Source organism: Miniopterus schreibersii (genome assembly GCF_964146895.1).
Source record: "Miniopterus schreibersii genome assembly, chromosome: 2".
Classification (NCBI taxonomy): Eukaryota; Metazoa; Chordata; class Mammalia; order Chiroptera; family Miniopteridae; genus Miniopterus; species Miniopterus schreibersii.
In genome coordinates this window covers 109,768,348-109,795,665 of record NC_138102.1, presented here as the reverse complement: position 1 = coordinate 109,795,665, position 27,318 = coordinate 109,768,348, and the positions used below count along the sequence as shown (strand labels likewise).

At 45.7% G+C, this 27,318-nt stretch overlaps 1 protein-coding gene across 6 annotated transcripts; it reads left to right on the top strand.

Moving 5' to 3' along the window:
- The first annotated feature begins 1,469 nt into the window (after nucleotides 1–1,469).
- SOCS2 (suppressor of cytokine signaling 2) lies at nucleotides 1,470–21,544 on the top strand. 6 transcript variants are annotated; one of them, XM_081130913.1, is made up of 4 exons: nucleotides 1,470–1,595; nucleotides 5,388–5,485; nucleotides 18,098–18,458; nucleotides 20,082–21,544. In XM_081130913.1, exons 3-4 carry the CDS (start codon nucleotides 18,320–18,322, stop codon nucleotides 20,537–20,539), a joined length of 597 nt encoding a protein of 198 aa, XP_080987039.1. In that variant the 5' UTR covers nucleotides 1,470–1,595; nucleotides 5,388–5,485; nucleotides 18,098–18,319; the 3' UTR covers nucleotides 20,540–21,544. The 6 variants fall into 6 exon arrangements, with proteins under 6 accessions (XP_080987039.1, XP_080987040.1, XP_080987044.1 ...); XM_081130914.1 differs by lacking the exon at nucleotides 1,470–1,595 and adding an exon at nucleotides 4,948–5,146 and having other exon boundaries at nucleotides 5,394–5,485; XM_081130918.1 differs by lacking the exons at nucleotides 1,470–1,595; nucleotides 5,388–5,485 and adding an exon at nucleotides 15,449–15,653.
- Nucleotides 21,545–27,318: the final 5,774 nt, after the last annotated feature.

Sequence of the window (27,318 nt, the reverse complement as noted above, 5' to 3'; positions counted from 1 at the left end):
CTTGCTTACTTTCAACCTCCTCTGGCACTCCTATGATGCAAATATTGTTACATTTCATGCTGTCCCACAGCTCCCTTAAACTGTCCTCCTGTTTTTTAATTTTTTTCTTCTTTTTGGTTCTCTGATTGAGTCATTTTTTTCTACCCTGTTTTCTAATTTGCTGATCCAGTCCTCAGCTTCCTCTAATCTGCTGTTTATTCCTTCCAATATTTTCTTATTTTTATTTCTACTATGTCATTCTTAATTTCCTTCATAATTTCCATTTCTTTTTTCATGCTGTTGAGCATCCTTATGATTGGTATTCTGAGCTCTATATCTGATAGATTGCTTATCTCCATTTCATTGAGCTCTTCTTCTGGATAATTCTTTTGTTCTTTCATTTGGGGCTTGTTTTTTGTCTCCCCATTTTGTCTGCCTGTTTGGATTTGTTTCTGTGTGTTAGGTAGATCTGCTAGGACTCCCAGTCTTTTGGATGGTCTCTGCGGCAGGCCAATGTCAGATGCTGGTTGTCTAATTTTTCCTATTTTAGAAATGATGGAACAGATTCAGAGAGTGAAATAACTCACTTATGGTCACTTTGTGAATGAGTGGGATTTGAGTCCAATGTGTCTAACTCCCAATCTGCTGCTGCTCTCCTCAAGGCTGTGCTGCATCACCTCCTCCTTCAAGCTTTATCCTTGCTTCCCTGTAACTTGGTGGTTCTCAAACGTCAGTGTGCATCTGTTTCATCTGGAGTGCTTCCTCAGCCATTGCTGGGCCAGCCATGAGAGCTTCCATTCAAATGGTATGGGAACCCCAGAGATAGGGCTGGCTATATAATTCGCAGGGTCCAGTGCAAAAGGAAAATGCAGGGCCCCATCATGGGGTGAGGAGTCAATTTCTCCTTCCCACAAGCCCCTGGCCCTTGCAACCTCCATGCCAGGACACACTCAGTACCTGGATCAGGAAGGCAAGAGGCCCTGGAAAAGTCGCCCATTGTAGCACTGCCAGCCTAGGATGGGGACAGCTGCCACCTTGCCCTGGCCTGAGTATCAAGGGGCATACATCCAACCCACGCCTCCCATACTTGTTCACAGGCCAGAGGCAGAGGACAATGGCAAATGCAAGCCTCCCTCATCAAGGCAATCTGGCTGACCCTCAGGTGGAAGGGGGCAGGAGTTGTGGGGCAGGGAGTGCAGGAATGAGATAGCTTAGAATCAATCCCAGGAAGCAATCAGAGGCAGGACTGTGTGTGAGCCGCAGCTCCAAGCCCTCCCCCAACTTGTTCCAATCAGACTTCCCTTAGGAAACATTCATTCAAAGATAAAATTAAACTTTAACTGTAGGCTCTGTGTGAAAACACTTGTTGTGTGCCCATGAATTTTTTCTGGCTAGAGAATAGTTGCATTTCTAGTAAGTTCTAGGTGATTCTGAGAACCACTGATCTTTCTTTTAAAAAGAGTCAAAGCATTGCTCTACTGTGTGGCTTTTCCTTTTCTTCTCTCAGGGGTGGAGAACGTCTGGCCCATGTGCTGTATATATGGCCAGCAAAATCATTTGCTCTGGCCCTGCCAAGACCTCACCAAAGAGAAGCAGTTCCAGCAATCACATTATGGGTGAGTTAATTAAATGTCTGACCAAATATAGCAGGCTAATTTTTAAATTGATAATTTTGTATGGCCCATGAATGATGTTATAAATATCCAAATGGCCCTTCGCAGAAAAAATGTTCCTCACTGTCTCAGGGTGAGAGAAAAAATGAAAGGTATCTGGAGAGTGCTTAGCACAGAGCTAAGAACATTGGCCATACTCAATAAATGTTAGCCACAATACTAACAGTAGGGATCATTATTGTTATCACTACTGCTATTTTTGTGCAGGATGTTGTGTCTGATGCCTTTATCTATTGTTTCCTGCCTATTTCCTCTCTGCTGTCACCTCAGTTTGGAGAAGGAACCAGAGAAGTATAAGGATAGGGTGGAATCTAATGATCACAATAAACTGATGAATAAAATAGATCCAGAGGCATAGAAACATGGAACAGACTGACGAATCTCAGAGGGAAGAGTGAGGGAGGAGATTAACCAAAGAACTTATTTGCATATATGCATTTCCCCTGAACAGAGATAACAGGGTGGTGAAGGCCTGGGGCAGGGCGGGAAGGCCATGGGCAAGCGGGGGGGAAAAAAAGGGAGGGGACATCTGTAATATTCTCAACTATAAGATTTTTTTATTATTATTAAATATATCTTTGTTGATTTCAGAGAGAGGAAAGGAGAGGGACAGAGAGAGATAGAAACATCAATGATGAGAGAGCCACTGATCAAGCCCGCAACTGGGCATGTGCCCTGACAGGAATCGAACCCCGATCGCCTGGATCCTAGGTTGACTCTCAACCGCTGAGCCACGCCCGGCTGGGCTCAACTATAAGATTTAAAAAACAATTTTTTAAATAGCACTCTTACTAGATCGTAAATGTTCTCACCACAAAAAAGAAATGACAGTTATGTGACGTGACAGACATGTTAGCTAAAGCTATGGTGATAATCATGTTGCAAAATATAAATGTATGAAATCAATACACTGTACACCTTAAACTTACACAATATGATGAGTCAATTATACTTCAATAAAAAATAAAAATACATAAATAAATAAATAAATAAATAAACAAATAAATAATAAAATAGCACTGTTCCATTTCCTCAGAGAAGCCGAAGGTATTTTACACACATTTATTATTAGTTCACGGTAGCTCTGTGGGTGGGTAGAAATGCAGGAAGAGCAAGCTGCTGTAGAAATGGAAGTTTCGCCCTAGAGAGAGACATGGCTGAATTTGCATGTTGGAGAGATCACTCCAGCAGTCAAGATGTGAAAGGTGAATTTGATCAGGACAAACTGAGATAGGTAGACATAGTTGTTGAAATTATCCCTTGACAAATGATAAAGCCCTCACTAAGGGCAATTAGAGGTAACAGATTTGGAAGCAGCAATTGAAGCCATTTTTTGAACATAATGGGTGAGAGAAAAGTGGCATCAGGGGTCACACCAGAGTTTCTGACTTGGTGAGGGTATGATACACCAAAGGAACCTGGGAAGAAAGGAAGAGGGTCTTCTCAGGAAGAGGGAGTGTTCCCGTGTGACTCCTGTCCTCGAGGTCCATGGGCTTCATCTTGGCCTTGTCCATAAGCTCTTCCTTCTCTGCCACAGGCAGGGTTGGGGGCCCCTCCTCTCTGTTCTTACATTATATTAAATAATTAATAAGAATAATAAAGGAGACTTGACTTGGGGTAGTGAACACACAATACAATATACAGATGATGTATTATAGTATTGTACACCTGAAACCCATATAATTTTATTTACCAATGTGACACCAATAAATTTAATTAAAAAGTAATAATAACAAAGTATTTTATGTCCATGTCTCCCGCTTAACTAAGAGCTACCAAGGGCAGGCCCTGCATCTCCTCCATTTTTTATCAAGTCCAAACTCCTTATGATGGCTTACCAGGCCTGTACAACATCGCTCCTGTGTCCCCCTCTTCTCTGCCAAGCCCTTTTCTCACCTCCCAACTGCGCATTGCTAGTTTCCCCACCTGCAATGTTCTTCCTCCCCACAATCCCACCCATATCTGAAAATCTCTTAATCATTTTTCAGGTTTTAGCTAAGCCATTGTTTCCCTTAGGAAATCTCTAATAATCTCCCAAGCCTGGTACTGGGGGGCCCTCCTGAATGTTCCCACAGCACCTCCACCACTGGGTATATTAATACCAATCTATCATAATTGCTTGCTTTCTCCATGAGCCTGTAAGTTCCATAAGATCAAAGACTTTATCAGTCTCATTTACTAGAGTAGCTAAAGTATTAATATTATTATACAATATAACATTATATAAGATAATATATTACATTATATATTATATTATGTTAATAATAATATTAATAATATGGGCTAATGTTTGTTAGGTACTTAATATATACCAGGCATCCTGCTCAGTGTTTTGATGTATTAACTCAGGCTTTGTAGCAACCCTTCAAGATAGACTTTATTATTATCACATTTTACAGGTTATGAAACTAAAATACCAAGAAGCAAGTAGCTTGCTCGAGGTCAACTTCTAAGAAGAGTACTTACAAACAACAACAGCAGTTATTTACTGTGTGCTCTCTGGTTCCTAGCTTACATGCCCATCAGAGAAATGTTCCATAAATGTTTGCAGAATTGATTTGAGGTGAGGAGGTTGTACTTGAGCTGGCAGCTTATGTCTGTCTGGCAGAGAAGAGAGGGCGGGCCAGGCAAAGCTCTCATAAACACTGGGCACCCTCAGCAGGCTGGGTGCCAGGACACAGGTGAAAACACTCTCCAGCACGGCTGCTCTAAGGCCCTAGGCTCCCTCTTCCTGATTTCTTTATCACAGCCTGTGCAGACTTGTGGCCCGGTGCCCCTCCTGCCTCCTTCTAAAATGACTCCACACCCCATTCTCAGCCTGCCTAATAGTGGCTCTCTCGTGTGCATGTTGTACACCATGATGATTTTCCTGGATGGCTACTAAGGCAAAGACACACCACTGTGAATCATGGAGGTGCCCCCATGGGGTTGTTTACTCTGCATTGGAAGAGTCCCCAAAGAGCCCCCCAGAACCCAGCGAACTGGGCCGCAGTGGTTCTCAACCTCAGCTGCACAGTGGCAATACCTGTACAGTGTTTCCAACACTGATGCCTGTAGTGCACCCTCAAATTAATTAAATCAGGATCCCTGGGGGTGGGACCCAGGCACTGATGCTTTTAAGCTCCCAGGGAGATCCCTAGGCTGAGACCCACTGCAGAGGATCTCAACCTCACACTCTCTCTGAGCCTTGGCCTCCCTGCACCAGTTTGAGAACACTGTGTGCTTTCCAGGTGAGCCCTGGGGAGCAAGCAAGGCCAGTGGCCTGACTTTAATAAAGCCTTACGGAAAGGAGCCAGCCCTTTGTGGCTGGCCATGCAGCAGTCTTGTGCTTCTGGACACCATAGCCTGGTTGGTCTAGGTGCTGAAGGGAGAGTGATGCCTCTCCACTGTCTCCTGAAGGGTCAGGTTGGCAGTGAGAATTGAATTTCTATCCTTCGGCTGTATCTGTCCTTTTCTGAATAACACCTGGAACTTTCTACTCCTCAGAGATATGTGTATGTCCTTTGCAGATTAGAAGCTCAATCCCCAAGGGAATATGGGGTGCAGTGATCTACCCACCCCTTTCTCACACTCAGATTCTCCCTCCAGTGCCAAGCTGTGGGTTTGTGAAGGCAAATGGCACTGTGCTTACAAATATTTTGATCTGGCTTTTGGCAATAGTGGACTTTGAGCTGTAGAGTTGTTGTTGTTGTTGTTGTTTTAAATCACCATCTCCTCCCTTTTTTGTCTTCTCAGGGTGAGCACCATACGAACGCCAAAATGTAGGTTAGTGGGAAGGAAGGTCATTCAGTGGAGGAGTCTCCCATGTACACTAACGTCTTAGCCTGAACAAGGTAAGATTTCAGTTTCCCCCTTTGTCCCTCTCCAAGGTAGTTCTTTCCTAGTTTTACCTTTTAAAGAGTCAGGTTTATTGGGGAATAATTTAACAAAATAAAATTTACCCTTTTAAAGTGTGTAATTCAATGAGTTTTGTTGATTGCATACAGTCACGTAACTGCTGCCTTAATCGAGCTATAAAACATTTTTATCAACTCCAAGAACCCCTTCACGCCCCTTTACAGCCTCCCTCCTCACCCACCTCCAGGCCCTGGCACCCGATCTGTTTTCCAGAATGTCACATACATGGGATCCTGCAATGTGTAGACTTTCGTGTCTGGCTTCTCATACTTAGCAAATTGCTTTTAAGACTAATTCATATTGTTGCAGGTGTCAGTAGTTCTTTTTGTTGTTGTTGAGTATTATTCCATGGTCTGAATGTAGCACAATTTGTTTATCTGTTCACTTATTGGTGAACATTTGGGCTGTTTCCAATCTTTAGTTATTATAAATAAAATTATATTTATAATATTTATAAATATTATAGAATAAATTTATATTTATTTTATAATAATATAAAATAAAATTATATTTATAAAATTATAAATAAAATTATTGTAAACATTCACATACAGGTCTTTGTGTAGACATATGAGTGGTATTGCTGGATCATATAAGTGTATGTATAACTTGATAAGAAACTGCCAAGCTGTTAAAGTGGTTTTACCATTTTCCATTCTCACCAGCAATCTGAGAGTTTCAGTTGCTCCATATGCTCACCAATGTTTCATAATGTCAGTCTTTTTAGTTTTAAACATTTGTAAGTATTCTGAATACAAGTCCCTTATCAGATATAGAATCTTCTAATAATTTTCCAAGTCTGTCGCTTCTCCCCCATTTTCTCAACATTATCTTTTTTATTAACAGCTTTATTGAGGTATTCACATAACATTATCTTTTGAAGAGCAGAAATTTTTAATTTTGATGAAGTCCAATGTGTCAACATTTTTTTTTTATGGTTTGTGATGTTTGTGTCCTATTTAAGAAAACTTTGCCTCACCCAAGACAACAAGATTTTTCTTATGTTTTCTCAGTTTTATAGCTTTGTCTCTTACATTTAGGTCTATGATCCATTTCAAGTTAATTTTTGTGTATGGTATAAATTAAGGGCCAAGGTTCACTCTTTTGGTATGGATGTCCAATTGTTGAAGCACTATTTGTTGAAAAACTATCCTTTATCCATTGAACTACCTGGCCACTTTTGTTGAAAATCAGTTGACAAAATTTGGTGGAGCTATTTTCATATTGTAAAAGTTTTTGCTTTGTTCCCAAACTTAGGGGGAAAGTATTTAATCCTTACCATTAAGAATGATGTTAGCTGTTTTTTTGTTGTTGTTGTTGATAAGGTTTGTCAAACTGAGAAAGTTTCCTTCCGTTGCTAGTTTGCTGAAATTTTTTATGATAGATGGATGTTGAATTTTATAAATGGGGTTTTTACATGTATTGAGATAATGATATGATTTTATTATTTTAGTCTGTTGAGGCTGAATTTAACTGATTGATTTTTTTTTTTTAAATATGTCTTTATTGATTTCAGAGAGAGGAAAGGAGAGGGAGAGAGAGAAACATCAATGATGAGAGAGTCGTTGGTCCGCTGCCTCCTGCAAGCCCCTGACTGGGGATCGAGCCCGCAGCCCGGGCATGTGCCCTGACTGGGAATCGAACCCTGGTCGCCTGGATCCTAGGTCGACGCTCAACCGCTGAGCCACGCCTGGCCGGGCTAACTGATTGATTTTAAATGTTGAGCCATCCTTGCTTTCCTGGAATATACCTAAGTGGGTCATGATATATTATGCTTTTTATATATATCTGAATTCAATTTGCTATTATTCTGTGACTATACTCATGAGAGATAGTGGTTTTATAGTTTTCTCTTCTGTCTTATCTGACTTTACTATCCAGATAATGTTGGCCTCTAAAATGAGTTGTAAAAGATTCCCAGTTGTATTTCTTCAGAAAAGTTTGTGTAAAATAGGTGTTATTTCTTAATTGTTTGATAAAATTCATCAGGAAAGCCTTCTGAATCTGAAGTCTATGTATTTAATAGAAAAAGATCTATACAAAGTGTCCATTTCTTCTTGAGTGAGTTTCGGCAGCTGGTGGCTTAGTCTTTTGCGCTAGTCTTTGTGTGAGATGCTTGCATGTCCTAATTGTCTTCTGATTTCCCAGTTGCCATCAGGGGTATCTTATTTATTTATTCATACCATTTTTATTTAGTGTGCCATCTTTTAGTGTCTATTTAATGGCTGTGACCAACATGTTACAATACGATTAATGTGGTTGACAATGAACATGTGGCAGAGGAAACTTGGTCCTTGTGGCAGAGTGGAAGGCACTGTGGACCTTGGGCTAAAAAATATTATGTTGAGAAAGACAAGATATGCCTGATGACTTTGTCAGACAAATTTTTCTTTTTTAAGTACGGGTTTTTTAAATGAGAGGGTAATAGAGGGGAATTTGCAACAAAAAGCTCCTTCCAAGCCAGCATTGGAAAAGCCAAAGGGAAAATGGCAGAACTTAGCAGCATAATGCTCAGTTCTTTCTAAATGGATTTTCCTTTGTATTTCATAAGAAATAAGACTTTACTTTAGTGTTTGTTTTAGAATTATTGGCACATACTGAAATGTAAAGATTTCTTGATTGGGAGTATTTTAATACAAAACAGAAAGAACCCACTTTCCCCTCAATTCTTTGTCCCCAGCTTATGTGGTTTTTGTTTTCAGGTTTGTTTTTTTTGTTTTGTTTTGTTTTGTTTGTTTTGAATTTTAGAGGATGTTTATTAAAGCTGGGAACAGGGAAACAAGAAAGGGCTGGGGAAATGAGCCTAGGGTAGCCTGCTTTAGCTCACTAAGAAGTCAGAGAAAAGGGAACTTGGGGACAAGTTCAGGAGGTTTGTCTGGGAAAACTGCTGCTGCCCATTACTGCCCTGGTTGCAAGTCCGGTGGGGTCCCTTAGAGTTCAGGGGATGTGTGCCTGCGGGGGAAGAAGTGGGAGGGAGGCTTGGGGGGGAGAGTTCACCTCCCCAGCTTATGTTTAAATATCTACAACAGTAGATAACCTTTGGAAATGGTGCAGCCACATGTGTTGGAATAGCACTGTCAATAATTTGAATGACCTACTTTAAAAGTAACTTACCCTCCAACCTACTTTTCCGCTTAAAGTTTTTTCTTTGTCCACATTAAATCTTATACTGCTTTCCTAAAGACAACTTGTTTACAAGTACACAATAACCTACTTACTCTACTTTGGCTTAAGTTACTTACATGTAAAGTAGGTATTCTTTTCTACCATCCTCAAAGGGTTGTTATAAGAATAAAATCAGGTATATGCTATAACATATTGGCGAAGAGAGATTAAAAACATCATTTAAAGGCACACTGATGATATTATACTCTCTCTTTCACGGTAGGACATGGCCATTACAATTTTAACGTGCCAGGACAGCAAAAAGGCCTGTATGTGTGATCAGCGGCCTTTCCCCATGGAATGTATATTAGGAGGTGGCTACTGTCTCTGTTTACAGCTTGCCTTCTGTAGCTGTGCCACATGCCTTTGGTTAAAGTTAGTCTCATCCATGATTGCCAGTTTCTAGGTTGGTTCACTGGGTGCTGTTGCTTCTCAGAATTCCATGACTAAGCCAGGAGTGGTGTTTGTTATTTACTAATAGGTATTTCTTCTGCCTACTCTGCTTACCACGTCATCACACCAGGCCTTGAACTCTGTGAACTTCTCTGGAAAATCAAACATACCTAGAAGCTGCCCAGGCTTAGGTCTAATAACACCATCAATTGCTCTTTGAGAGGTCATGGAACAGAGCTTGGAAGGTGATTTGAATGAGAAGGAAACATAACAGCTCATCGAATCCAAATTTTTCATGAGAAAACAAGAATCCAGAGAAGCTAAGGGGCTTGATCAAGGTGTCCTCTTTTATAAAGCTTTTCTGGCTTTTCCAAGATGGCTGTAGTGGTGCTTTCCAGTGGTTTGCAAAATCACTCTGTGCATTCCTCCACGAATTTTTACCCTTTGTTAGAATCCTTTGCTTATGGTGTCTCTTTCACTAGACTGAGATCTCCTTAGGAGTGGGCTGAGCTATATTTGCCCACAAGGCGTGGTACATTTTAAGTACTCATGAATGTTTGTTGAGTCTCTCACATGCTCTGTACTAGGTACTGCAGTTGTGAGGCCAGGCTTATGCAGGTTGAGGAGAAACTCCAAGAGAGCCAAGCTTCTCTTGGTAGCAGGCAGACCACAGTCTGAAGGCTAAGCCATAGATTATCTTGAGAAGCACAACCGGGCAAGGGGAGACGAGAGTTAAACGGATCCAGGCCAGAAAGAAGATAGTAAAAGTGTTTCACGTTCCTCACTTGTAGATGCATTCACTCATTCAATAATTTAATAATGAGTACCTACTATGGGCCAGGAGCTTTGTAGGCACTGCAGATAGAGTAGAAAATATGACAGATAAAGTCCTTGCTTACATTCCAGGGAGAGAGAGGGATCAAACAAATGACAAATAAAAAATCATTATAATGTCAGGTAGTGCTAAGTGCTGGAACAAAAAGTAAAGCAGGGGAAAGAAACAGTCACTGATAAGAATTGGGGGGCTTTCTGAGCAAAGACGTGAATGAGGTGAGGGAGTGATGTAATCAGAATATTGGGGAAAGAGCATTTCAGAGAGAACAGGAACAAAGGCCCTGAGACAGGCTTGATGTGTTTGAGAAACAAGGAGGCCAGCGGGTTCGAGCATCATGAGGGAGGAGAAAGGGGATAAAGAAAATTATTCCACACAAGTGAAATGCAACACCAAAGTCTTATGACTGATGGTATTCTGTCCAGATAGACCAGTTCCAAAAAAGAGAGCCCCATACACCGCTGCAGGCACGCGTTCATCGCTCAGTACTAATGGAGGCCATCCACCCTTAGGACCTCACCTCAGGCCAGCAGGCCCCTGGGGACTCAGAGGCAGGCTTCAGGTTGTCAATTAGCCCCCAAGCCTGTGCCTCCAGAACATTTTTCTGCATGAAGTCTTAGATGGAGTCTGCACACTAATGCCTACAGGGCCAGAGTATAGAAAGATGAAAGAGGTCAGGTGAGAGAACCCAAACACCCTTTGCCTGTTAAACACAGGGAAATATGTTTCATTTCCGCAGAGAAAGAAGTTCTTTCCATTTGTCTTAAAATATTCAGTATTTTGGGTCTTTTATTTCCTCGCTTCTGGTCCAGACTTTGGTCCAGAGAAATGCTTCTCCACCATAAGAAAAACAACAATGCAAAGATGACAACAAATGGCAAGTAGTGTTCAGTGTTGGGGAGCCCACGAGGATGGTGAGGACTGTGGCCTTGGATGTGCCTTCCAACAGGGCTGCTTCAGCTGATCACACGTCGAGGGAATGGGACCCAGCGTTGACAGGTCCTAGGGCTGGTTAAGAGAAAGCAGAAACCTGGATCTCCATGGGGATGAAACCTTTCGGTTTTTAATTTGGTTCACATTTTTTAGAATCCTGGCATACCAACCATAGGTGGGGATGGGGGGTTATATATGGCCCATAGGCAGGTGGTTTGCGAACTCTGGTGCATAGATTTTACCAGAGTTTCTGAGAGATCTGTGACTTAACATTAACAACCACTGTCCTAGAACGTGATTCTCCTCAGCTCTTGTGAGAGGAAAGACGAAGGGCATGGCCATCTCCCATATTCCTGGGTCCCAATAGTCTAGGGGAAAGCGATCTGCCCGGCTCCTCCATCCCTGCCCCAGAGCAGAGAAGCCAGGGCTTCGGCTCCCCTTCCTCCTCCTTTGTCCACTGGGAAGTGTCCTCCTTCATGGGGCTGGAGCAAGGACGTTGTGAAAGGGACTTGGTACAGGGAAGTACCAGAGGAAGAGTAGGAGATGTTCATTAAAGGAGAAGGAAGGTGTCTCTCTTCTTTGTCTTCTCAATTCTCTATTCCCCTCCATCCCACGGGTCCCTCCACATCCAACCCACTGCACCCCATGAGAGTGTCTCTGATGGTAAATTATAGAAATCCAAATCAAACTGGGGGGGGGGACTCATTATCCCCCGCATCTGAGAAGCCTGTGGGTAGCACAGCTCCAGGTATGTCGGATTCAGGTGCTCAGGAACCCCCCTTCCACCTTGAACTGCTTTTTTCTCTTTTCTTCCTTCTTTGATGGGCCCTCTCCAAGTGGTACAGGAGCTGGCTTACATGGTCATTACTACTCATCGTCTCAGAAGGGAAGGGATTGTTTCTCTTGCAGCGCTTACATCAAACCCTAGAAAATATTTCTTGGGCTGTGATACTGGACAGACCCCTGTGTCCATGGATCACATGCTCCCCAGAAGAGTGGGTCCTAGAATCACTGGGAGTCTGAGAATCGTACGTGTGTGTGTGTGTGTGTGTGTGTGTCAAACTCTAAAAGGAAGTGATGGTGGTCACTTAGGAGCACACCTTTTGCCCACAAGTGCTTCAGACACACAGCCAAGGATCCTCCTATAGCTCCCTCATCCCCAAGACAAAAACAAACTCTTTCTGTAACTCAGCAGAAGCCCAGTGCGGAGTACTTGTCAACCCCAGTATTAGAACATCTGCATTGCAAAGCCAAGAATGTCCAGTTCTGGTTTGGCACATAGAGGGGATTTTTAAGGCTCGGCAATTTCTCAATGCAGGCAACAGAAGAAACCCTCCAGCTTTGTAAAAGTCACTCTCCCTTCCCTCGTCACGCAGAAGGACAGTTCACCACTGCAGCCGTGCATCTGCTGACCCCTTGGACAGAACAGATATGTTTCTGAACATCTAGAAACAAATGGAATCACTTTTCAACCCTACAAATTTAAACCTGAAGACGAGTTCCAGGGAATGAACTACAAGAGGCTCTCAGGTAGTCTCGGGAGGGTGTCTCTTGGGCTTCATACAGACACATACATGATAATCCTACCTACAGGGAGAAAAGTCCAAACTCACTGAGAGTAAAAGGGTGATAGTTGAAATAACAGCTCATCTTTATTATTTGTTGAGTACCAAAGCATTTTTCATAGATTATCTCATTTAATTCTCACAACAGCTCTATAAGGTAATTTCCATTATTATCTATGTAAGAGGCTGAATTATTTGCCAAAGGTCAATATGTAGCAAGCAGTGGCAGAGTAAAGATTCATGTCTAGGCAGTTTAACTTTAAGCTATGCTGCTAAGACATCCATCCATCCATCCATCCATCCATCCATCCATCCATTCATTCAACAATTATGTGGATTGCCTACCACATGCTGGGAACTATTCAAGGTGCTAAGACACAACTGTGAGCAATGCAAAGACAAATACACGTTCCCATGAAGCCTACATTCTAGTGGGGGAGAAAGACAGAAAAACAGACCAATAAATAAAATATAAACTAGGTTAGATAGTGATCAGTGTTAAGGAAAACACTACACCAGGGAAGAGAGAGGAGTGTTTGTGGGAGGGTCGTTTCTGAATAGGGTGATCAGGCAAGGCCCCACTAAGAAGGTGACACTGATAAAGAAGCTGAGGCAGCCAGGGAGTAAACCATGCAGATATCTGAAAGGAAGAACATGATATGTAGAGGAAACAGCATAGATAAAGGCCCTGAGGAAGTTGAAAGAGCAGCATGTTCTAGGAATAGCAAGGAGTCCAGTGTGACCTGCCCAGAGTGATCAAAGAACAGAGCAGGAAGAGATGAGATCAGAGGCAAATGGGACTGGATCTTGTAGGTGGCTTTTAGGATTTGCTAGTGGCACTTAGGATTTTGTCTTTTACTCTGGTGTGATGCAGTCATTTGGGTCAGAGCAGAGGAGGGACATGACATGACTTAGTTTAAACAGGATCACTGTCACTGCTCTGTCAGGAGAGTCTGTGAGGGGTACATGGATGCCAGGAAGGCAGCTGCAGCAGTAAGTCAGGCAGAAATAGGGTGGCTTGGACTGGTGGGTAGTCATGTGGCAAGTGCTTCAATTCTGGGTATATCGTGAAGTTAGTCAAAAGATTGGCTGAGAGGCGAGACGTGTAACAAAGAGCGATCAAGGATGACTCTAAGGTTTTTGGCCTGAGCAACTGAAGACAGGAATGAACATTTTCAGAGATAGGGGTGATTGAAGGAGGAATGGTTTTTGTTTTTAAGGGGTGCTGTTTTAAGGGGTTATTAGGACTCAGTTTGGGGCATATTAAACTGGAGATGCCTATTCGACATTCAAAAGTGATGCTGAGTGGTGGGTCTGGAGTTCAGGACAGAGGTCCATCAGGACTGGAGTTATAAGCTCTACAAACTACACTCTGTTCCCTTAGAGTAAGTGAAGACGCTGGCCTAGGTACAATTTTGGGAACATGATGACTATATCAAAAATACTAGAACAGTATTAAGAAAAATCAAAACTTAAAAATTCACCCATATCCTGCCACCCTAAAAAAAGCTGCTTTCATTTCTCCACATTTCCTTCTGGTTTTGCCCACATGCAAACATAATTTTATAATGTTGTAATAGCTTGAAATAGGTACAATTTCATATTTTAATTTTTTCACTTAATATGATCCCATAAACATTTTTCCTAAGAGGTTCCCATATGTGTTCCTTGTGGATTAAAAAGGCCAACAAAGTGCTGGGTTTTGCAGAGAAACATTTCAGAAACAAAAATCAAAAGTCCTGCTTTGGTACAGTTTGGTGCTCCTATAGCTAGTGTTGTGTTTATTGTAAACTTTGTGTACAATGACTCTCTGTGGAGGTGACTTTGAACTGGGACCTGAATGATAAGAGCTGGCCATGTGTGCAATCTGGGGAAGGGCACTCCAGGAAGACAGAACAGCATGTGGAAAAGAGGGGAAAGCATGCGTTAGGAGGCAACAGGAAAGCACATTAAGAAGGGTTGCTGGCAGATTCATTTCAACTGGCAATTAAATATAAATTTATTTTACCTTAAAAAAATTTTAAATTACCTTTTAATTTAAACTACAGAAGAGTGAGTACACCCTGCCTCTGGGATTCTCTACCGAGGAAGAAGCCATATGGAATAATTTAGAACACAGTGAACCCTAGTAGATGCAGTGGTTCTTAAAGGTTCTGGGTCTGACTGCGCACAACTACATGGAACCTGATTTGTTCATTTACCCCAGGTCCTCGCAGGGGACTGAGTCCAGCCTCTTAATTTTATAGAGAAGGCTGAGGGTTTAAAGACAGAAAGCGACCCGTGCAAGTCTGCAGCTACTTTATTTTTAACCCTCACCGAGTTTTCCCATTGCTTTTCAGAGAGTGGAGAGGGGGAGAGGGAGAGATTGGTTGCCTCCTGCACGTACCCCGACTGGGCGGGCGTGGGAGCCGAGTGTGGAATCCAATCCGGGCCTCTTCGGGCCGAGGGCTGACGCTCTAACCGCTGAGCAACCGGGTCGGGCTCTGCCGCTGCTTCACAGGGGGTTTAACCAGGGTTCAGTTAGCTCTGCCCTGCGCATCAAAGACCCTATGAGAAACAAAACCGGGCTCGGTGCGCACGACTCCATCTTGGAGAAAGCCCTTTGTTAGCTGGGAATGCCCCACCCTCCCGGGCTCACCCGCCTACATTTGCATAGTCATTTACTCAAAAGCAGTAATAAACGAGAAAGCCGCCAACGCCGACTCCCGGCGGGGAAGGCGGGGAGCGGGTTCGCGCTTCCTCCCGGAGCCAGCAGGGGGGGCACCAGGCCAGGTTTGCGAGCCGCGCCTCCCCGCGCCTCCTCCCCCTTCCGCGCCCAACTTCACCGCTTCAACTCAAAGTGGTCATTGACCTTTCAAGCTTTTAAGCAGTGATGCAATACAATGGTATTTCAAAGAAAAATGGTTATCGAAATTTTGGATCCGGTTTTCCCGTGAATGTTAATGGTTTTGAAAAGTAGGTCACATTTTGGGGGCGGGCGTGCTGGCGAGGAGATGAGTTCCAACTGAGGCCAGGTGACCTCCAACCGAGTGGGAGGAGGTGAAGGGTCCCGGAGCGGGGAAGAAGGGACGGGATCTTCCCGAATTGCCGGTCCCAGGGCGCCAGCCCCGCAGGAAATCGCAGAGACACGCGCTCTCCAGACCGCAGGCACCGAGGCCCATCGCCCAGCACCACCCAGGCGCCCGGGTCGGAGGGTCCCGTGGGCGGTCTGCTCAGGTGAGCGGAGGCTGCCAGGCAGCGGGAAAGAGACCGTGGAGCGGAGAGGAGGGGAGGAGCCGGGCGAGCCGGTGCCGCGAACGGCGAGTAGCACGGCGGGTGGGAGGGAACTGAGAGCGGCCAGCACCGCCCCGGGAGGCGCTCTCCGGCCGCTGGCTGCCTTCTAGGACCGGATCCGAGGGCACCGCCTCCGGCCCGCTCCCTCCGGCTGGCGGGCGTGGGCACCCCGGGTAGGGCTGGAAGGGGCCCTCCCCCGCTCCATTCAAGCGTCTGCGAGCGGGAGGGGCCTTTTCGAGGACCTCGGGTCTCTCTCGGGCGCCGCTCCCAAAATGTGCGGCCTGGAGTGTCGCGTGAAGGGGCGGAGGGGGTGGGAAAGAGGAGCCCCCGCCGCGGGCCGAGGATGTCGGTTATTCGCTCGACCCCGGCGCACCCCTGGCGCGGCTAGGGGACAGGCTTAGGTCGCGAAATGGGGACGATGGTGGCCCGGGTGTTTTCCTGCGCGTCTCCGGACAATCGGGAGTGTGGGGGTCAGAGGAGGGCGGGTTCCCAGGCAGCCACCCCGCCCGGCCCGGCCCCCGGGGGCTCAGAGCCCGCCTCCCATGAAGCCTGCGCAGTAGCGCTCCAGCCTTTTTAAAGCAGTAGCCTGGGCCGCGGTCACGTGGGGCGAATTCCTGGAAAGTTCCTGGAAAGCGGCCTCCGCTGCAGTCGGGCGGGGCGCTCTCGGAGCGCGGACCTGGGGGGAGGCGGGGAGCTTGGGAGGCGCGTCGGGCTGGGAAGTCGCTCGCACACTTCGCTCCGAGGACGGACGTTTAACTCTTGCCAAGTCTCGCCGCCGCAGCCGCCGCGGCTCGCGGGCCTTGGGCTTCGCGTGAAGCATGAGCATCCTCGCCCGCCGCCACCGGCGCTGCGCGGGCCGCGGACTGTGCGCGCCGGGGCTCCGGGCGCGCCGCCTCAGCATCCTCTGTGCCCGCGGTCGGGGCGCCGGAGGGGCTCGGGCCGAGGCTAGTGGCAGGTACTGGTCCGGGGAGTGCGAAGGCTCCGCCCCAGGAGGGTCGCCGGGGAGGGCACCCGGGCGCCGCCGCGAGCGCGGGGCGGCCTTGGCTTCCGCAGCTTGGAGCCGCCAGGGGAAGAGTCCGAGCCGCGGTTCTGCCCCGCTGCCCGGTGCTGCTGCAGGCTTTCTCCGGTTCCTTCCCGGCGTCGGGAAGTCTCCAGAGTTTTTTTCTCCTAAACTGCCATCCAAATTAATAATCCTAATAACCTGATCTCCCGCTCCTCCCCGCCCTCCTGCCTCCCGCCCTGGCTCCTTACTCCTCCCTCTGTCCTTCCCACCTCCTTGGTCGCAGCCGGAGGGAAACCCAGCAGCTGCCCGGGGTGGGGGAGGGGGTGCGAGCCCCGAAGCGGGTGTTGGCGCCCGGGGGGTTCCAGGCGAATATCCCCCGGGCTTTTGTTTGCCCTCTGCGCTGAGAACTCCGGCCGCCGCGGCGGAGCGCCGGTCTCGTGGCATCCCCAGGCATCCCGTTCCCAAATTAAAAGTCAGCAGGGGAAACTAGGGCCGATACCCCTCCTTTCCGGGCCCCTCGGCTTCCCCGCCCCAGGTCCGCTGGGGCGGCTGCCGGGTGCGGAGACGGCGGTCGAGGCCGAGGTAAGGGCTCCGCTTTGGTTGTGTTGCAGGTCCCGCGGCTCCGCTGCCGCCGGCTCGGCCCCGGCTCGGGCCCGGGCTCCGAATCCCCGCGAAGGCTGCGCGCTCGGTCGATTCCTCGACAGCGCCCGTGGCGGCACCAGCAGCCGCCTGGCCCCGGGAGGGGCCGCCGCGGCTCCCGGCGGCGCCCCCCCACCCCTGCCCGACGCTCGGGGAGGGGAGCGAGACAGCCTCCGGGCCGGGGAGACAGCTCTTCGCGCCCCTCGGCGCCCCGGGCTGGTGGCTCCAGCCCCAGGAGCTCCGCGGCGCCATGGGGTGGGGAACCCGGTTTGCGCCCGGCACTTTCTCCCGGGGCTCCCCGGGCTGTGCGGAGTGTGAGATAGGAGTTGCAATTTGGGGAGCTCTCCCTTTCTCGCCTTTAAACAGTTTTTCCACTTGCCCTTGACTAGGGCATATTTTACCACTGTGCCTGCAGGTTACTCTTTGCTCTTCCATTCTGCTAGCTGCGATTTCAGCGAGCTGCCCTGGGCGGGAAGACACCCGGCTCCCCACCCTCATCCTGTCTCTCCCGCCCCACCCCGCGCGCCCCCTCCCTTTCGCCAACTCTGGCGTCTCAGATCTCTGCTCTCTCTGTGCTCCTGTCTTTGGAGCTGGGCCTGGGCAGTGACTGGATGCTTGGGGTTAAATGGTGCAGGAGCACAGACGCGCAGGAGTCCCCGGGATTTTCCACGTCGCTGTCTCCCCACCCACACCTCGGCCAGGGGTCTAGTTCGGACTGACCCAACCCTGCACTTTCTCTCTGCAGGCAAACTGTGGGTGACCGCGCCTGCGGGGGACTGTGCCATCTGTCCGCCAGGATCTGGGGAGGAAGAACCAGCAGCTCCCCACCCCCTCCCCCTCCACCACCATTTTGGATACTCCGCAGGGACGCGTTTTGGGGTTCCCACTGACTTCCAGGAAGGACGCGTGCCCCTCTCTGACCCCAGCTCCGGCGGCCACCTGTGTTCGCCGCGGTCACCCTTTGCCCATGACCCTGCGGTGCCTTGAGCCCTCCGGGAATGGCGCGGAAGGGACGCGGAGCCAGTGGGGGACGGCGGGGTCCTCGGAGGAGTCGTCCCCGGAGGCAGCGCGCCTGGCGAAGGCCTTGCGGGAGCTCAGTCAAACAGGTAGGGAGCGGAATGGCAGCCGCGCGCGAGGGGGCGCCTGCGCCAAGACGCGGCCGGGAGGTGGGGACGGGCTAGGGAGCAAAGAATGAGATGGAAAAACGTCCCCTCACTTCCCATCCCCGCCTCAGAGCCGGGACGGCGGGGAGGATGCCCTCACCAGCCTGGATCCTTGGGAATGAGAAAGGAAAGTGGCTCTGGAGAGACTCCGGCCTGGAGGAGGGCTCGAGAAGGGCTCCTCGGAAATTGCCCCTTAGGGCGCTGGAACCTTTAACTGTTCTCCGCGCGCTCAGGGGTGGGCGCTCGGGCTCGAACCCTAGCTGGAGAAAGTGCCTGGCGCCTTACTCTCCGCGGGGTGCAAGGCGGCGAGTGGGCGCAGCGCTGCGGCAGCTTCTGCTGCATCCGGCTCCCGGGTGGAGCCGCCGCTGCCGCCCGGATCTTGGCGGCCAAGGCCAGGGACCGACAGATTGCCGCCCGGGCGGCTGCCGAGGAACCTGGAGGAGCGCGGTCCCCGAACCCCCGCCGCGCTCCACCTGCAGGGGGTCTTTCCAGCGCCGCCCTGCGCCTTGCGCGGCTGGCAGTTGTCTCGGCTTCTGGAGAAAGGAGTGAAAAACGATTCTGGCGAACCATGCAGGATTATATCTCTGGATCCCAAAAGCTTACGTTTGGGGCAAAGTTTAAGTTTTGGTAGCTCTAGGAAGAGGGGACTGTTTCCTCACTTTAGGTTGTGGTCTTTACGTGCGGGCCATGGGCTTTTCCCCTCAGCTTGGAGAGATTGACTTAGGGGATCCGAGCAACTTTTTTAGGGGGCCATATTGTTCACACTTCTAAAATTCAGAATGTCTCTAGGTCATTTTTGCAGACGGGATGAGCCCGGGAGATGGTGCACAAGGCAGACCAAATCGAGAATGCTGGGAGACCCATGGACGGTTGGGATTGGATTTGAGTTAGGGCAAAGTCCAAAATATTGCAAGCTTGAAGTACTAATTATTCATTGGGGTTTCCCTCATTTCTCAGTGACTGATAAGGTAGTTGTAATTGAGGAGGTAAACAGAAGCTATTGTACCTAGAACTGCGTTTTTAAAGCAAGTAAATAGCAGTGCTTTCTAGGGCTTTGAACAGAGATGCAGCCACTGACAGATTTGGGGGAGAGTAGGGGAACACCAACCATCCAAAAAGTTGCTTCTGTTTTTTCTCTATTGGAATTACTGGAGTTCAGTTTTACACATTTTTAAGGGCATGAATTTTATTTTTAACTTCTCATTTATTTCTAATTTACTTTAAATCTTGAGTGGTGCTGGAAGCACCACGCTTTGTCAGCCAGCGTGTCATATTGTAAATATTCTTTTGTTTCATTAGGAGAAAATCTAGATACTTTAAAGAATAGCTACAGAAAATTACTTTTAAAAAAAACTGCCTCACACCTTGTGTTCATAAAATAACATGGACCTACATTTTCATTAAATTTCTATTGAAAGTATTTGTGGTAGTCTCTAGTAAACTTTCACTCACACAGTTCTTTTTAGAGCTAGAAAAAAAATGTTGTCAAGTACTTGCCCCATTTAAAAAATTCTTTATAATAACAATTTTACCCTCTTTTCTTTTTCTTTTTGAACAAAACCCCAGGTTGGTACTGGGGAAATATGACTGTTAATGAAGCCAAAGAGAAATTAAAAGAGGCACCAGAAGGAACTTTCTTGATCAGAGATAGTTCGCATTCAGACTACCTACTAACAATATCTGTTAAAACATCAGCTGGACCAACTAATCTCCGAATCGAGTATCAAGATGGGAAATTCAGATTGGACTCTATCATATGTGTCAAGTCCAAGCTTAAACAGTTTGACAGTGTGGTTCATCTGATAGACTACTATGTTCAGATGTGCAAGGATAAGCGGACGGGCCCAGAAGCCCCCCGGAACGGCACTGTTCACCTTTATCTGACTAAACCGCTCTACACATCAGCACCACCTCTGCAGCATCTCTGCAGACTCACCATTAACAAACGCACCGGTGCCATCTGGGGACTGCCTTTGCCAACAAGACTAAAAGATTACTTGGAAGAATATAAATTCCAGGTATAAGTGTTTCTCTTTTTCTAAACATGCCTCATATAGAATATCTCCGAATGCAGCTATGTAAAAGAGAACCAAAACTTGAGTGACTGCTCTGGATAACTACACGGAATTCTAAGAACAGCTGAACCAATCTAACTTACATGTGTGATGAGGTAGCTAGGTCACGATATTTTCACCTGAGTAATGCTTCCCTTCCTAAGGCTAAGACCAGCTGATCCTTTTGAGTCAAAAAGTAAATGTCCCAAGTAAAGGCTGAAGTAACATTTTTGTCAGAGTGCGTTGCCTTTCTGAGGTTCCTTTCTTTTTGGTCGAAGGTCCAAGCACCAGTAGTAGAGAAAGAACTCCACGAAGGAGTCCTGAAGAAGGCGAAGGAAACTGAGACAGGCTTAACTTCCATTTTATATGCCTGGTGATCCGAGTCTATTTTGGACATGTTATATTTTGCATTCTAATGTACCTAGAGATTTTGTTGGTCAGATATGCTTGTGAGTATTTATCCTTCATTTTATGCAATTAACCAAGTCAACCAAAAAAAGTGACCACGAAATCCTGTATTTGTCTTTTTACTACATGTATGAACTCTCATGTGAATGAGTACTGTAGTAATCCATTTTAAGGGAGCCTTACTTCAGAAATATTTCAAACTGGTGCAAATGGAAAAGACTTTGTCTTTTCCTTTAAGGCTAAAGACAAGAATGTCATGCTATATAGGTGCAACCCAGTCCTGGTTAATAAAACCATGTAGATACAGACATTTTACCCTTTGAAGTAGCTGTGTCCCAACCTGTTGCCATGGATTTTTTTGGAAATGGCTTTAGAAATTTCCAAGTTGTCCTTGAATTGTCTAACTATGGACATCAGCAGTTGTCTCCCTTCTACCATGTAGAAAACTTTGACTTAATTTTCTTCCAGATATAGGGGGATACCTGCCTGTTTTTCAAAGTGTTTATTTACTGCTGTTACTATTTGATTAGAATGTATTAAATAAAAAAAAAACCCTGGCTTTTACAAGTTGCGCTTATATTACTTTGAATCATAGAAAACATACACTTTCTTGGTAATAGGAGGTTGCCATAAAAGTTTATGTCAAGTGGAATAAGCCAAATATTCAGCAAGAGGTAGAACATTGCTTGCCCTTCCCTGAAGCTATGGGTCATATTTGTCCTGTGTTTTGGAAAGCATGGTTTAGAAACTACAAGACTTGCCAAGTGGCCCTTTTACGAGTTGAACAGGCATAACACTAATGTCCTTTGTATTTCCAAAAACATGGTTTAGAAACTACAAAAACTGATATATCCTAGTTTTTAGAGGTTGAGTAGGCATAATACATAATAAAAAAAGTTTATGGCCATTTATTTTTTTGCTACATAGGCTCATGACTGTTGCAAATATACCATCTCTTGGTGTCCAGACATTATTCATTTGCCATCTTAAAAAAATTCTTCTGCATAGCTACATATAATGGTATTTTATTGGGAAGGCAAACCTAGTGTATCGTGTGTATCCCATCTGAATTATGCTAAGACAGAAACATATAATTTATGCTTATAAATTATAGCAAAAGGTGCTTAAATATTTTCATGAAGTTCTGCTTGTGTATTCAAACAGCAGAGCCAAACATGAAAGATTGCTAGGTGTCCCTTAGGAAGAATTAATTTGTAGCCTAAAAGTTAAAGAACAGCCGTACTTTTAGGGTCTGGTCTATGATCGGGAGTTAAACTTTTCATTAAGATGTTCAGGTTCTGTGCATTACTTACCCTTTTTCTCCACCGAAAGCGGTTGTCCGGGATGGGATGTTTGACTTCTCTGGCAAAACTTCCACATGGCCACTGCCAAGGGGCTTTGTGGGATTTCTTTAAGGTCTTTCGCACTTCTGTTCTCATTGTTTCAGACACTCAGTTATTTCTCAGTCATTGAGAGTTGGACACAGTCGTGGGGTGTGAGTACCCGTGGAACTGTGGAAAGTTCTGTACTATTGCTAGCAAGTGACTAATGATGAGAAAACCAGAGGACAGCAAAACATCTTGAGTGTGCTGCGGAACCATTATTGCCTCACATTTCAATCTTCCCTATTTCAAGTACGTTGATAAACATTAGGAGACAGTCGCTCTCTTTTTTGTTTTTTTGTTTTATTTTGTCTTGTTTTTTGTTTTTTTTCCAATTAGTAATATTTACTTCTGAGTTTATTGTGTGCCAGGTTCTTACTCAGCACTTTACATGCATTATCTCATTTAATCCTCACTCAGACTAGATGAGCAAAGTGCAGTGATCACAGGAGGTATACCTTCTGATTTGTGAGTGAGGAGGCATTCCAGGAATATCCTAGCCCTTTTTATTCCTGGAGAACTACGAAGAGCAAATTGCTGCTATTTCTACATTGATCCAGACAAACAAGTTAGAGCAGGCTATAAAAGGAACCCTCAGCATTTTTATTGCTGCTTCAACCGGAAAAGTATAGGTACCTTAATTAGTGTTGTGCTCTATGGGATTTCAGTCAGCTGGGCCCAGTGCTTTTCTCCTGGTGTGGGGGTGGGTCAGGAGGGGGTGTCACTGGTTTACTTGGTGGCGGGTACATGATGCTGGTTACGAGTTATTGGTAGCTCCATTTTATAGACCGCTGAACAAAAACGTTAAGGTGTATACTTGCCTAAATTATCCTCAACAGAGCCAAGAAAAATACCCAGGGATCTCTTTCTGTGCAGGGCAGTTTCTGACATTAGTGAGGGTTTGTATTGTTGCTGCTATTGAAGAATGTAGGATGCGGGACTTAACATATCCTCTCAAATTTAAAATACTTTGAGTTTCCATTGGGAGCAGAGTTGAGGAAGTGGTTTTTCATTCTATCAAAGTGGGCACTGGGGACTGCTTTTTAGGGAGCTGGGGTTTTCTGTTTTGTTTTTAGGGCTTTGGACAGTGGAGAAAAGGCAGTTCAGCTTATGAGCTGAGAGTTCTTTTCTGGTGTGTCAGTAAAAAATCCTGACTTCATAGTAATTATGTAATCCAAATAGGTAAGAGAATGGTGCAGTTGTTTGGGAGTGTTTATTTTCTTGGGAAGGATTTTCTCTGCTTTTAGAAAATTGTACCCTGGTAGGAGGGTAAGAGACAGAGACGTCATCAAATAATCCACGGGATGGAATGTCCTGAGACCAGGCCGTGTTCTGCTCCGTGTGGGTAGGCACAGGGTGGTGGGGGTGAGTGGCTGTGGTTACATCTAACAGCTGGGCTCAGGCCTCTCTTGTCTCCCAGTGGTCATTTCTAGCTTCTGGAGCAAAAAAGGGTTGTCATTCATTCTAGGCCTTTTGTTTACTAATGGGCCTTGTGTTTTCCACTTTCCTAATGTAATTTAGTTTTGCATTTTACTGAAGACTATCAGACCCAGGGAAGTCAGGAAATTTGCATATATATATACACACACAAACACACACACACCATCCAGCAAATCGGTGGTGGCGGTCAGTGAACGCATATTTTAACAGCTTAGTTGTAAAAACTGCACCCTTGTACTCTGTTTAAATTGTCAATACTGTATTTCTATACCCTGTAAGCCCTACAATTCTTTTAACATCTCATTTTTCTTCCTCTGAAACTGACCGGAGGCCTTTGGAATACTATATGAGATAATTCCAATTCTTGGCTCCTTCCACCCCACTTCAAATAATCGGCTTCTGCGGGGTTTCATGATGTCTTGATCCACGTTAGAGTTTTGCATTCATTTTAACTCCTCAACGTTTCTAACCTATTTTCTGTTTTAGTATCTAAACCCTGCCATCCATGCTCTTTTATGATCTCATTTCTGCTTCTGCCAGATGTGACTCACACACAGTCGTGTCCGGGTGACTGCCCACCTCCTGTCTGCACCGGTGGAGTCCATTCTTTTGCCCGCTCATGGGCATAATGGCAGTTAATTCCTGCCTCACTTTCTCCCTTTTGTGTCATTAAGTTGCCCTTTTAGCTCCTCTGACATAGCTCCGCTGGCCGTATTACAGTCCAGTGAAAGAGAGTCATTATGTTCTCGAGTTGGGTGATTGAATGATTTAGAATACTTTGAGATTAAATCTGTCTCTTAGTCTCTCTCTTTGATTCCTTTCAGGTTTTCAAACAAGTAGCTAGCCTCAAATACCACACATTTGTTATGTGCATGCTTTAATTTTTTTTTCAAGTATCAGAGTATCAGAGACTCCTTAAGTTGCATTTCATTTTATTGAAATGTAAATGCCCTCCCTTCCTTCTGCTTGTCTATATGGAAGTGATTTTGTGATAGTCTTTTTTTTTTTTTAAGAATTCAGTCATTTTATTTATTTTTATTTATTTTTTAATCCTCACCCGAGGATATTTTTTCCCCCATTGCTTTTCAGAAAGAGTGGAAGAGGGGAGAGAGAGGGAAACATCGATGTGAGAGAGACATTGATTGGTTTCCTCCCGCAAGGCTTGAGCCTGCAACCGAGGTACATGCCCTTGGCCAGAATCAAACCTAGGACCCTTCAGTCCAGGCCGACACTCTAACCACTGGGCCAGACCAGCTAGGGCTGTGATAGTCTTGTTTCACTCCTACATAGGCATATACTTTTTTATTCCTGTATTCACATTTTTTCCCCCAGTTTTTTTTCTATGTGGCTTGAGTTCAGGTTACTTAACCTTCTTACCAAAGTAAAGCAACAGCTGTTGCTATGGTTGCTATGGTGGCCTTTAAAAGCCCTGGAGTCCCCAGTGCCTGGATAGTAAGTACGCTGAAATCATGGAGCACAGCTGGATATTCCTTTGTACCCCTCCAGGAGCTTTGTCAACAAGAGGCTGGATCAGACGAGTGCTGTCCCAGAGAATGGGGCTCACGTCAGTAAACGTTCAGTGAGCTATAAAAATAAGACTGCTTTTACAGACAGTCTCACTTGGAACTGTATCCTTAACTTATAGGAACTCTGACTTGCCCTGGAGATCAGGCACACATTTTGTGAACTATTACTCATGTCGCGCTGCCTCTGTTAGAAACGGGAGGGGAAGGCAAGCCAGGGTCCTAGAGAGAGGGAAGGACATATGGTCAGCTGCCTTCCTCTTCTATCTAAGCAAAAATACCACCCAAGGAGCCCTCCCATTTCCATGGTGGAGAGAGTGAGACTTCACAGAACTCCATAAAATGTTTCTATATTTTCTTAACCGTGTTAGGAGAAAAATTTATATTTTGCTAAACGGTTTTCCCTTCTGTTAGTTTGGTATGTTTTTTCCTGTTTAGATTTTGGCCCAGAGGGCTGCTGTGATCTTTAACATTCAGAAAAATATTTTCCATGTTATTTCTACCCAGAGAAGTTGTTTGATTTCCCATTTGAACCTCCCCTCTGCCATCGTGATTGATCTTGACCCTTCTTGGGTTTCCAGCTTATTTCTCCTCTTTGCCATTTCCAGGTTGTGGTCATCAATACTATATTTGGTCAGAAAGTGTGTTTGCATTTTGCATATTTGATTAGGACATCTGCTTTTAGTTGTCTGCAGTAATAGGGGCAGAGAGAAGGGGGTAAGTGAAACTCACAAACACATCTAGCTAATACTGGTTTCAACTTTCTCCCCATTCAGTCTCCTTTACTAGAGCCACTGATAGACATTAGCTGCTTCTTTGTTCACTCACTTTATTTTCCTTGTCCATCAGGCAATGAGGATGTTAATAAACAACCAAATGACTAAAAAGATGGCAAGATGAGAAAATTGAGGCTGGAGAATCAGTGGTGTGCTGAGGACTCCTGAGAGGCAATTGTTAAATACAGTACTTAGAGATATTATGAACTAAATCACTACGGGTAAAGCATTGGTAGACAGAAATCAGCTATGGTGAGAATATTTACACTACGGAAACTGGCAGGTGCTACAAATTAACGTCTTTAGACCCCTTGGTGAGGAAGGTCTTTCTGCGAAAGGTTGAAGAGGAGGGTAGAGGTGAGCAGGGGCATATCTTACAAGCCTTGCTGAAGAGCTTGGAATTTATCCAGAGTGCCATGGGGGAGTAACTGAACTAGGTTTATATTTTATATCCTCTGGAAGCCCTTTGGAAATGGCTTGGAAAAAAACAAGTGTGGAATTTAGGAGACTGGTTAGGTGTGAGCTGATAGGTGTGAAGGGCTGGGAAGGGGGCAGTGGTTGGGGAGAAGATTGGGGAGGGGTGCAGACATTGACTCCCCTTGTCTGTAGGCTCATATTTGTGCTGGAGTTTGGAGCTTTGTGTTCCACAGATGCATGCTTCTCTTTGAAGGCCAGCTTCTACACTGCGTGAGTTTAGGTAGTTGGCAGATTCCATTCCCAGGAAAGTAGGAAGTTGTGGCCCAGTGGGCAGAACCTTGAACTAGGAATTGGAAAACTTGGGGTCTGCTTCTGGTTGTTTGACCATGGGCCAAACACTGAATCTCCTAGGGTCTCAGTTATGCCATCTGTAAAATGAGAAGCTTGGCGCCTTCATGCTTTTCAGTTGTTCCAGTGAAGTACCCTATGTGCCCGGATACAGAGCAGTCTCTCTCCCAGTGGGCTGGGAGTGGTCAAAGGAGAGGCAAGCTCTACATTTCTCTGGAGTCTAAATTTCTACCTAAACTGTAGTGTGGATTTTGTCTCTATGCCTTAATATATTCTCATTTATTTTGAAAAAACAGTAACTTCCTTCTAACTCTGGACTTTTCCACAGCTGGAGTCAATTGACTCCATTGCTTTTCTGGTTAAAAGAATCTTGTGTTTTCTTCTGTCTATGGATCTTTGAGTGCTACCCTATAAGCAAAGAGTAGTTTGGACTTCGGTTTTTAGATCTTGGTTCT